This window comes from Phaseolus vulgaris, chromosome 8, assembly GCF_000499845.2.
Source record: "Phaseolus vulgaris cultivar G19833 chromosome 8, P. vulgaris v2.0, whole genome shotgun sequence".
NCBI classification, from domain to species: domain Eukaryota; kingdom Viridiplantae; phylum Streptophyta; class Magnoliopsida; order Fabales; family Fabaceae; genus Phaseolus; species Phaseolus vulgaris.
Window position 1 is genome coordinate 47,254,593 of NC_023752.2, and position 12,102 is coordinate 47,266,694.

Consider the following 12,102-nt stretch of genomic DNA (forward strand, 5'->3'; position numbering starts at 1 on the left):
GTACTCGTAAAAACAATTGGAATCTATTTATAATGTTATTTTTTTAGTATAAGTAACCCATAAGTAGCCGGAATAATTTGTTCAATGTTTGGACTTATTGTAGTAAAATTTGCAATGCCAAAAGTTTTTTGATATTTTGATTTTATTGTTAAATATTATTTTAACTATATGTTTAATTATTACCAGTTTTTGAATAATTCAACTACGATTAGACTAATGAACCATAAACTACTATATTTACCGTTAAAACGAGAAATCTGATTTTGAGAATATTATCAAATTAAAAAAAAATGATCAAATGGAGAAAAAAATTAAGTAAAATGAAGCATCATGGAATATAAACATCATCAGGTATCATGTTGATTTTGTGTTTTTTACTAACGCGAAAATTAATATCCAATTTAGATAAACTTCTCAATAAGCATCTATAGATAAAGAAAATAAAATGATACAACAAACTAAAGAACTGGAATTAGTTATAACCAACTAATGCAGGGGTTTTTTTTTTAGAAGCTCTGTTTATTTATTTTTTTCAAAACTTATAGTGTATAAAAATTACTTTAATTTATGAAAGAATTTTAATATATTATATCTACTTAAATTTTGTTATAAGTGTACTACCGGGCATCCATATTCTCTCATAACGGTTAAAACTCATTAACAATGGATCTTAAACATAAAACTAAAAGGATTAGTTCAGACATCACACAGCATTAAACTTATATAAATATCTTTTCAGAAAGTATTTCCACTCACTTAATACTTTACAATTTGCTAATTATTTAAATTTTTAAATATTTTTATTTAAGTGTTGAAGAATCTTTTACATATCTACTTTTACTATTAAAATTTGACATTCTTGAATAGATCGACTCATTCACTCAACTTCAATTTTCTATCTCGAACGATTCAACGTCAAAGTAATAAGAGTAAGTATTTATCTGAAGCTAAATCCTTTTTTCCATGATTCCATGGGGAAACTAATACAATATTTTATGTACAAAGTGGTTCACTTGTTCTCTAGATCATATAAACTCTGGTTCACCCATCATGGCACTGGGCAGCATTAATTAGTAACTAGCACTAGCATATACATAAGATATTAAACAAGACGATGATTTGAGCACCTGTTCACATAAGAGTTGAGGTTGAAAAAGGTCTCAGTTTGAGAAATGAGTGGGAAAGGAAGGATCACATGAATGAGCAGTCCATAAAGAACTAAGAGTGCGAAGACGATGGAAGTACTCCCCCATAGCCAGCAAGCCTTGAGCTGCTTGCCCAGTTGTTAGAATCCTTGACATGTAAAGCAGAGTTTGCTGCCTAAGGTGATCTGCCTGTGGAAGAAGGGAATAAATTCAACAAGAGCTTTCAACTCAACAATAACATTGTTGCAGGCTTTAGCAGTAAAAAACAATGCAGAAACACCACACTTCTACTTGCCTACAAAACAATAAATAAAACACATTTCTACATAGAAACAAATTCTAATGTTTACATTGGCACAAAACCAACAAAATATGAAGGTTGATCATAAATTATATTCTATTGTTTAATCCCATATTTGAGATTTCCTTCTGAGCATAAGAAGGTATGTTGGAAATTCGAAGACCACATATATGTTTGATTGCTCATATTAATTGAAGTTTTAAATTTGGCATCTAACTTAAGCACTAACTCTCCCTACCTATGGACGAGGATCACAAAGAAGTTTCATCTTATACATCATTTTCATTACTCTAATGTAGGTACTTTCTTACATGAACCATGCATATTTTGTCCCTATTGGGGACTGTTTCTTAAGACCATGTTTGCAATTTCAGAAAGGCTTTTAAGTATACTACACATAATGTCCCATGTTTCCCATCATATGACCGAGTAATAACAAACTCCTAACATGTTAAAATATTTGAGGCTACAATCATTACCTGGTTTACAAAACCTTCTAGTGCTTCACCTTTGTCCATGGCAGCAGCCATCTCAAACCCGTAGTGTCCTATAACTAAGGGATCTGATGGAATGTTGTGGACTAGACTCTGCTGGAGTTTGTCCAATCCAAGTGAAAGGGCATCTTCAGCTTGCTGAGACGAAAGCCGGAGGTTGTTAATACTCACAATTTGTTGATCAGTCAAAGGCTCAAGCTGTGGAACAATAATCTGAAACAAAAGGTCAAGTAGTTTTAACAAGATGCAAAACCGTAATATGAAAATTGAGAAAATATGTTTATGCAGTGACAGTCCAAAACACAAGATTGAAAAGATATTTTATTTTAGCAACTACATGTACCATATCAAAAGTATTGGATAACTGAGATAAGAGATTATAATAACACTTTCAACCAAAAACCTTAAGACAATAGGTTTGTCAATCATTTTCCTTACATGTTCTTGAACATTCTTATTTTTACTTAATTTTAGGACTCAAAATCACAGTTAGATTCCTAATTCTGTTTTGCACAATAAAGGAACAGAGAACAAAATAAAAAAGTTGTTAGAAGGACATGTGGATGTACATTTAGAAGCTGCGATGGACGAGATCCTCCAATCCAAAGAAAAAGGCGTTCCACTGATGCTTTCCATGCACCAGAGATCAAATAAAAGACATCGGCTTTTGCTGCCTCTGCTTTCATCCTGAAAAGATTTGAGTAGTGGCTCAGGCAACTCTCAACAAGTAGATGAAGCTGCATATCAGATTCACGAGTTTGTAATGCATTTCTCAGTTCTTCATTTTGTCTACAGAGCTCTTCAATCCATTGTCCATATTCGAGTTCAAACAAGGCTATCCCTGCTTTACAAACAATGCTATAGAAACTTAATGCTTCAGACACTTAGAAAAAGTACTTATGTAATCACAAATTAAATGACATCTGACAATTCCACAAGACAAAGTGTGATAAACATTAGAATATTCATATACCTGCAGTTCAATATGAAATACTTTATTTTCTCATATACTTGGATCACTGAGAAGAATTTTGATAGAATCCAACACAATATTAACTGCAATATGCTAATTTGGGACACTAGAAGTGTCTACTAAGAAGTTTAAGAAATAAAGATTCCATCAATCTCGCATCTAAATGTAACATACATAAACAAACAGACTATATCATATTAGGCTTTATAAAAAAACAACAAAGAATTTATGAAGGGTAATTATCTAAAAGAGGATACGAAATCACGAAACACATCCAAAAGGGAAATATATTCACACTTCCCTTTGTGAAGATAACACCAATTTGACTTTTGGTCGAAAGATATTGACAACTTATCTTGAAAATCATGTGAAAGTCAAGACTATGCATGATACCATAAGAGGGAAGGGCTATGATCGTGGCAGTGGATGAGGCACAGACAAATATGGGGAAAGATCAACTGACACCTCTTACAAAAAACTTTAAAGATCTTTCCACAACATGTGATTCAGAAAAAAACAAGAGGATTGATTTTACAACCGTTAACTTCCATTGGAGGTTGAAGAGTTTGCTCAAGTAACCATGACTTAAACTAAATAAAATTGGTCATTGACTTCCTGATGTCATTCTGTCAGCATTATTGGTGAAAAAACATTCAATGACTTGAAGCAAATCTGTGTTTGATGCAGGCAGCAAAATGAATCGTAGAGGAATACTAAGAACAATCACATAAATACCTGACAAAAGTATCATTAAAGGAAACCACAGAGGCGTGTATTTCATCTAATACAGGCTCAAACATAACCCATAAATCAAACTGCAACTTCATCTAAAAATACAAGAAGAAAGTAGTACACAAAAAATAACTAAGAAAATAACATTTTGAGGAAACTTGAAAGTTAAAACTGAAACTAAGAATCTCCAACCTGGGTTAATTGTTCCAGATGATCCCATATAACTAAGATCTGGTGCACTGCGTATGTACATACTCTGCAAGAAGACATTTTAGTAAGTGCTTGAACACATATTGAAATAAAAGGCATAAATAAGAACGATGATTTTTTGGTTAAGATCACCTGCTTTTTTGCTTTCTCAATCTCCAATTCCAATTGCATAAGCTTCACACGGCTTGTTTCTAATTGCTGAACATAAGCCTATTAATTACATAAGAAAGAATCAGATTATGAACACTAGCTAACTTCCCATAAATTCAGTTTTTACTACCTTCTTCCGCAGCCGACATTTTCGTGCAGCCTCACGATTTTGAGCTTGACGTCTTAGCACCTACACATAAATACTCCTTAAATAGAATGCCAAAATATTCAATAAAAAACATTCATGTTTGATATCAAGATCTCCAAAGCATTAATTTTAGTTTCTTGTGAACATTCAAATGTGTGAAAGAAACCATGTACCCTTCCATGTTATCTACAGTGATTAAAATGAAAAAGCCTGTAGAAGATGAATATAGAATAGCATAAAAGAAATATGCAGTAATTAAATCCATTACCTTACTATCAGCTTTCTCATTAGTCTCTTGATCATCTCCAGAAGGTTCCCTTGATTCATGAGGAGTACATTCAGACTGAACACCATGGAATTCAGTGTCGTAAACAAGTATTCCCATAAAACAATGCTAGCTTAATAACAGAAGAGAAATTCCTATGCCTTTTACCTTGTTCTGCATGCTAGACTTCGTCATGAACATTGGCGTAGCAATTGAATTCAAGCTTCCATCAATTTTAAAGGTGTCCCCCCACATGTTCACTTGATGGAATGGATCATATATACCCATCCTTTTCGCGAGGACTAGTTGAGTCGATGAAGAGTTCATATACTATACATCATGCAAAAGGAAAATTCATATATCAAATTGGATAACTAATGCAATGTAGACAAAATAAAATGGTGGAATTTAGACTTGATCTGCTATATAATTTGAAAACTGGATGCTGGGTTTGTTGCGTGAAATTGAATGAAACTTCAACATGAGGAACAACAAGATAGAGAAGTCTACCATGGTTTATGTCCTGTTATCTCTAGGATTGTCCAAAGGAAATAATTATTTTCTAAACCATACTAATGAATAAAACAAACATATTTGAATCAAAAGCCAAAATTTAATTTAGAACTTAGATGAAATTCTCTATGAACTCCTTTTAGGAGTCAAAAAGATAGCTTCTCCATAAATTAAAATTAATTTTTGCATGTAAAAGTTACCCACAAGGTTGATTTTAATTTGTAAAGAAGTTAATCTAACTTCTTTTATTTTTCTCTACTAGAAGTATATATGGTGAATCTTGTCTAAACATTCCCTTAATATGACTCCATTAACTAGATCAGAAGCTTGATTACTCTTCTCTATCCCAAAAGTAAAATGCAAAACAGAGAAAAGAGGACTTATAGAGTAATACTATCAGCAATTCAGTCCTAAATTTGAAACACAAGAAACTCATAATATACGACAAGTTTCAAGTTTGGTAAGTTGAATTGTTGAAATGGGAATCGAACCTGAGCAATCCAAACACAGTTTAGAACAGAAACGAAAAGTATAAGTAGCTAACTAGCTGGGTAGAATCTGCAAGCACCAATATTTTGTATTAGTCCATGACAGACCCAAATGAAATGAATCCCCAAGAAATTTTATATACACACTAGCATTATTCTTCTGTATGCCAGCAAATTAAGTAAGCAACGCACTAACTGAAGGGAAACAGACGAAAGTTTAATTCTAAATAAACAAAACATCATTCCTCTTAACTTTTTTTTTTTCTACAGGTGTAAGAAAATCTACTTTGATGTGTCAACTTGCTAATGTAAAGTTATGTTTCCACTGTAAGGGAAAGACTAGGGTCTAGGAAAACTTAGCAGTGCATTAAAAATCAAAAGCAAAAGAAAAATAGAGAAGAAACTACCAAATTCACAGCTTTTCTTATTCAGTTGATAGTGATCTTTGACTAACATGAGTTGTGAAGATATTATTTCTACTTTCAAGTTTTATGCCATAAATTAATGATCTTCTGGAGCATACAGCATGAAGGTGATACTAAGAATCGAAATAATAATATGTTTGGATTAGAAGAAAAGAAAATAGAAAAAAAAAGACACGGCTAATAATATATATACTTTTTTTCCACTGAAGAAAAAAAACTTTTAGAAATAAAATTTTAAATTTTTGTCCGTTCAAAATTCTAATTTTTTCTCTTTCCTCAGTTTTCCTTTCTCTATACCAATGAAACGATAAAGTAGTAGCTCACTTCATAAAATTAACTCATTTTAAGTCAAAGACGAATCTGTATCGCAATATAAACTGAAAACATGTTCTCTCTGCATAGGAAGACTCAAATTCACAAACGTATATGATTGTTTCTCTTCCCCATTCCACTTTATTTTTAATACCAAATCCATTCCACACAAGACAAGTCTTTTAAGCGTTTTAATTTAGAAGAGAAGTTAATTTTAAAATAAAAAATATATTTTTATTCTTATAATTTGAAGTTTTATGAGATTATATAGGTTGTTCTTATATAAACAACATTAATTTATGGAAAATATGACAACAAGTAACTTAAATCCGGCATCCACTAGCAATTGTAGTACTGAGTAGGAAATGAATTGAGTTATTGGCATATATGGAGAAGTGGTGAGAATCCAAAGAATGAATGATAGTATAAATGACCTTATCATGTTAGGTTATGAAAGGAAAGTAGGTAATTAAATTGTTTAACAAAAGTGATACCAATGCACCTTACACCTCAACAATTTGATAATAAAATCAAAGTAGAGTTAATTGTGTTGTTGATCACACCCATCTCAAATTATCAACCCGTAGATTCGTCTGAACTTGTCCCTTTCCACTTCACATGGAAAAGGTGTATTGTGCCTCACAAACGACACCCCAAAATGCTTTTTGTAAAGAAGATAAGAGATTTACTTAAAGTAAACAGCTTCCTCCTTTATTTCATTCTTTTTCTACCTCTTTTTCATCACCAAAAAAGTGTTACAGTGAACTCAACTTAACCAATAATTCCCCTCTGCCTCAATTGTTTCTGTTCTGACTTTAACCTCATACCTCATCTGCATTTTCTTTTCCTATCATGCCTTCTTTCAATCCACTCCATCCACCATAAACTAATCTTGTTCGTGTTATTATTCTTGTCATTTCTTCAATAAATTTTCACATAGATTGTATCAGAAAATCTAATTATAAGTATGAGAAAATTGAGCAATGTATAATAAGAAATTCATTAACACGAGTAATTGAATGATCTTTTAATCTGCTGTCTCTAAATTCTGGGCTAGGTTGTGATCCCTAGATATATGGTAGCTATTAATGTAACTTTTATTTTATTTTTTGCACCTAGGTTGAGGGGTAGGGGATATTTTTGTGAGTAATAAGATACTCAGAAATGATATTTTTTAAAACAATTAGATCAGACAGTGTGTGTTTTATATGAAAAAGCAGAACCTTAGCAGATAAGTTTTATTTGGAGTTTAATAACCGAGTATGTTCCTAAACATTATGCGAATTTCATATTATTTTTCCAATTGAATTTCTGAATAAAAATTAATTTTCTGCAAATACCTTTTTACGCATAAAATGACGGTTTTCAAGACTCCATTAATTTTTTATTTTTTTTGCATAATTAAAGACCCAATAAAAAGTTCACAAATGATTGAAAGAATTAGCCGTTGACTAAGCATATTTAACCACATATTTTTCCCGATTTTATTCAGTCATTCTCATGTATGTAAACTATACTCACCTTATTGCAAATGAATTTGGAGAGAATATTTCTCAAAACATGTATCCTGATAATAATTTTTAGATGGAAATAGTTTCACAAAACTTCAAACTAATATATATAGAAAATATCCAAACTTTTATCCCTAAAACTCCATAAATAATTTGAACGGTATAACAACAATATTTAATTTTAGCTTGAATGATTTACCTACCTTCTCTCATTCATTCTACATCCGCAATTTCTTTGTCATCAGTACATCCTGTGGGCATCTTTCGATTGAGTAGATCAAGAAAGAGACAACATGTCATTATCCTCTCTTTTTTTTCTTCCAACAGTAGAAATGTCGCAGTTACGTATCATACGTGAGAATGAAAAAGTAGTTTCAGAGACGAACTCTTATTCACATAACTCTCAACTAAGGAGTTTGTTCTGATATGTCTAATAGTTTCACGTCGCTTAGGAGTCAAGTTCAGGGGCAATTTAAATATGTCTTCCTCCTTTAATCTCTTAAGACGTCTTTTAAGGAAAAATCATGACAGAGCTCTGAGTTTCAAAGCGAACAATACCCTAGATACAGTAATTGACATTAATGATGCTAATGAGGTAAGAAAAGTTCTTTATTATTTCTATGTTCATGCTTTCTTCGTGAGAGAGGAAATACTCGACTCTAGACTTAAATTCTTAAATTTATCTTGTCATTGCCAATATAAAGGGAATCTAGGTTAAAATTTGGGTAAAAGAAAATATGTTTTCAAGTGTCTTGCGACCAGCATTTCAACTTAAAAAAGTTAATTTTGAAATTCTTAAACGACAAGGTATAAATAGTTAAAAGATGACCATATTTTAGCTTCTAGAAATACATGAGTTTGTTTATGGTAGGCTTAATCTTAAGATAATGGCAGAGTATTTGGAAGACTTTAAAAAAAATCCAACTATTTGGGTGCAATTGAATTAGAGCCATGTTCATGGTAGTGATCATTTTGCACTCAAAGAGAGAGAGAGAGGGAATAACACATTGAATTCTTTGAAGAAAAACTTATAAACAAAGGTAAAGTCCTTGCAGTTTGATAAAGGTTTATTGAAAAATTGGTCAAAGTCATAACATGTTTCAATTGAGATGAACTCGACCATTAAGTCAAAGCAAAACAAGGACCCAAACTCTTGGATCTTTTCCCTCTAGGTAAACTTGGACGAATGGGAGGAAACCTCACCGAGAACCCAAGAGTACTCAAAATCATTGATCAAAGGAAACTTATCTTTATTCTTCCTCTTGACAAAACTTGGTTCTAAGGCCTCCACTATGTCTTAGGAGGAGGCTTTTCGTTTTCTCGTAGGAACAATGATAACCCTATTTTACTACGACTTGGCCGAAGCCACCACAATGATAGTCACGACAGGAAGAGTAATCTTCTCCGAAGAATCCTCTATAACTCAAAATGCCCAAGTACAACTAATTGAAGGGTTGTCTTCGATGGGAGCAATCTTCAATATATTCTTCTCAATTATTTGTTTTATTTAATTTCAAATTTGTAACACTGTTATTGGTAATATGTTGGAACCAGGACTAATATTGTGATTGTGAAATTCTAAGTGCCAATAAATACAAACCTCGTTACTCTTCCAAAGAATATAATTATAACATTTGATCCTATTTAAATAATCTTTCATCCACTAACATGATGTTTAATACCTACCCTTATTACCCTTATTAGACACACATACTTTCTTCATAATATTAATTAAAATTATTCTTATAAGGTCTAGAAACAAATTTCTTCTTCTCTGGATTTGTCGGCTTCTCGCTCTTCAATCTCGGTTTTGGGCTTTTGACTATATATTTCATTGTGTTGGGCTTGGGTTTGGATATAAGTTATTGACTTTCGCTCGCTGGATTGGATCAATTTGAACTTTCGGTCTCTGGTCTCAGTAACATTTTATTCACTCTACTTACCTCTTGGGTTTATCACCTATTTATAGTACTTCTTATTGAACCTTAAACCCAATTGAACTTTTACTCTTTGTACCTAATATTCATTAAACATACTCTTTGTGTTTGAGCCTATTTAATGTGTTTTGCTACAGTATTTTACTATTTAATTATTTATTTATTTCTGTTTAATTTTCATTCTTATTGTCAACCTTGACACCTTTCTGCCCATTCGACCTAAACCTTTCAATTTTTGGATCATTTGACTTGTAAAAAACATTTTCATTGAAAGTACACTATGGTTAATATATAAATCATCCTTTCCATACTTAAAGGATGCAATTTGATTTTAAAAATTTAACAGTAGTATGTCTTAACCCTTTTTGTTACAAACAAACTTTTATAAAAGATGTTTTTTCTCCACCTCTCCACTACCTTTCATCTTTTATATTTGGACAAGTTTTCTCACAAACATATGTATAAAATTAATTTATACAAAAAAAAAACTCATATTTAACGTTGGCATGCGCTAATAATTTTAATTATTCAAGATTTTTTTTTCTTTTGTAGATGCAATACAAAATCTCTCACAAATATATTCTTATTTTAAAGTAAGCAAGTTTTTTCTTGAATTTGAGATAAAAATTGGTAGGTGATTCATATTAACGTGTCCATGTTTGATCCAGTATTGTTCTGGTAAACTTCCTAGGAGAAAAAAAAAACCCTAAATGGGCATCTGATTAATATTGCATTATGAGTACCAGCTAGGACATGGAAGGTTTTGATTACATCAAATTTGCTTTAAAGATATGAAAAGAAAAAGTTAAAAGTAAATTAAGACATAACTACTTTGTTTAGTGGTGCCCCCCATGATACCTGATCATTTACTAGTTAATGCTATTGCTAAGCCTTTTTTTCATACCCCACTTGAAAGAATTTCTCCACTATAATAATCTCCTCTGGCTTATTAATTAGTTGTGTCTATCATGTGTTGGAGTAACTTTAGTAAATAATTTATTTATTTATTTGTATAAAAGAATTTCATGTGATGGATGGAGATAAACAAGATTAATTTATATTATTTTTCTCTCTATTTATTTTTTAGTAAAATACAATAATGACAACAACAATATTAGGACAATGTAACTAAGTTAAGAAAAATAAAATTCTTAATATATATATATATATAAATATCTTATTGTTATAAATATTAATAATTCTTAATTCAATAAATCAGTCAATAATTGTAAGTTCTCTATATAAATAAGTTTGATCTTGACATATACATCACGAACTAATATATATATTCTTAATCTAAATGATTTTCTTGAAAAAAATTGAAGTTAAATAAGTTTTTCAAACTTACATAATATTCAATATAAGTTTGAGATTAGTTAGTCTCGTCTTGATAAAGATCAATTATAATAAAGACTTATTCTTATAATTTATTCGTTTTTATGACACTCACAACTTGATAAAATTAGTCAAAAATTCAACATCTCAACTATTTATGATAACTTTTAATTACATCATAACTTAATCAAACTTTATTGGTGTTCTATTTTATATGAAAAGAGACAAGAGAAGTTTAAACATTATTCGTAATATAAAAAAAAAGCTTTATACATTTGAAATATTTTATTAAATTATTTAATTTATACAAAACATATTTATATTTTATTTTTGGATTGTAACTTATATAAAACACTACAAATTAAATATAAGAAAAACATAAATAACATTAAAATTAAAATAAAGTGTAAAAGTCAAAAGACGTTATTAGAAAGATAAACATAAAATATTAACAACGGTTAAAAACTCATTTAATAATAAAATTTTAATTATTTTTGAAAATAAGATATTTTCAGTCATATTTAATAATTATCGTCATGTTAGATATTTAATAATTGTTATTTACAAAACTAGTATCAAATGTGATCCTGCCGGTTGACCTAGCGTGAGAGCGTTGTCTCGTCACGAACCTCCTCACCAGCTTGACTCCACGTGACTCTCAAGTTCGCACCACAGAAAATCTCTCTGAGAACCTGAAAACACAAAGTGGCGCCTCTGCGGCCGGTGGCACTCCGACGCTCAAGTCAGTGACAGGAACACCCAAAACTCAGAGAAAATATGCTCTGTAGAATCGTACTAAAGGCACACAACCCTAGCAGAATGAGCCGTAATGAAAATGTACATCTGCAAATTCTGTTAAGTTTACCTTTATAGCTAGGTTTCTTTTCTCTCCAGACCGTTATGCTTTTGGACGCGTGGCTCCAATCCAGCCCTGCACGTGTCGCCATCTGGGTCGGGATAGCAGGTAGCGCCCAGCCCTACACGTGTCGTCATCTGAGCCAGGATAACTCGAGCGTCATTTCTCTATTGCTCCCAGCCCTACACGTGTCATCATCTGGGTTGGAGTAACTGGTAACATCCAACCCTACACGTGTCGTCATCTGGGTTGGGGCAACTTGAACGTTATTTCTATGTAGAAACCAGTCGCGCGGCTAAGTCCTCTA

At 31.5% G+C, this 12,102-nt stretch overlaps 1 protein-coding gene across 5 annotated transcripts; it reads right to left on the bottom strand.

Moving 5' to 3' along the window:
- Nucleotides 1–936: 936 nt before the first annotated feature.
- LOC137825772 (transcription factor TGA7-like) lies at nt 937–6,016 on the bottom strand. 5 transcript variants are annotated; one of them, XM_068631549.1, is made up of 10 exons: nt 5,827–6,016; nt 5,423–5,489; nt 4,587–4,748; nt 4,422–4,496; nt 4,136–4,195; nt 3,988–4,065; nt 3,838–3,901; nt 2,510–2,781; nt 1,926–2,153; nt 937–1,334 (listed from the first exon to the last, which is right to left on the bottom strand). In XM_068631549.1, exons 3-10 carry the CDS (start codon nt 4,743–4,745, stop codon nt 1,161–1,163), a joined length of 1,110 nt encoding a protein of 369 aa, XP_068487650.1. In that variant the 5' UTR covers nt 4,746–4,748; nt 5,423–5,489; nt 5,827–6,016; the 3' UTR covers nt 937–1,160. The 5 variants fall into 5 exon arrangements, with proteins under 5 accessions (XP_068487650.1, XP_068487652.1, XP_068487648.1 ...); XM_068631551.1 differs by lacking the exon at nt 5,827–6,016 and adding an exon at nt 5,567–5,699; XM_068631547.1 differs by lacking the exon at nt 5,827–6,016 and adding an exon at nt 5,567–5,664 and having other exon boundaries at nt 2,510–2,784.
- Nucleotides 6,017–12,102: the final 6,086 nt, after the last annotated feature.

Coding starts and splice junctions, on each gene's coding strand:
- LOC137825772 (XM_068631546.1), bottom strand. CDS start 4,745: ATGAACTCTTCATCGACTCAACTAGTCCTCGCGAAAAGGATGGGTATA. Junction 2,785..3,837: donor ATCTGGAACAATTAACCCAG/GTTGGAGATTCT, acceptor TTGTTTGTAAAG/CAGGGATAGCCTTGTTTGAA. Junction 2,154..2,509: donor GTCCATCGCAGCTTCTAAAT/GTACATCCACAT, acceptor CTTTTGTTTCAG/ATTATTGTTCCACAGCTTGA.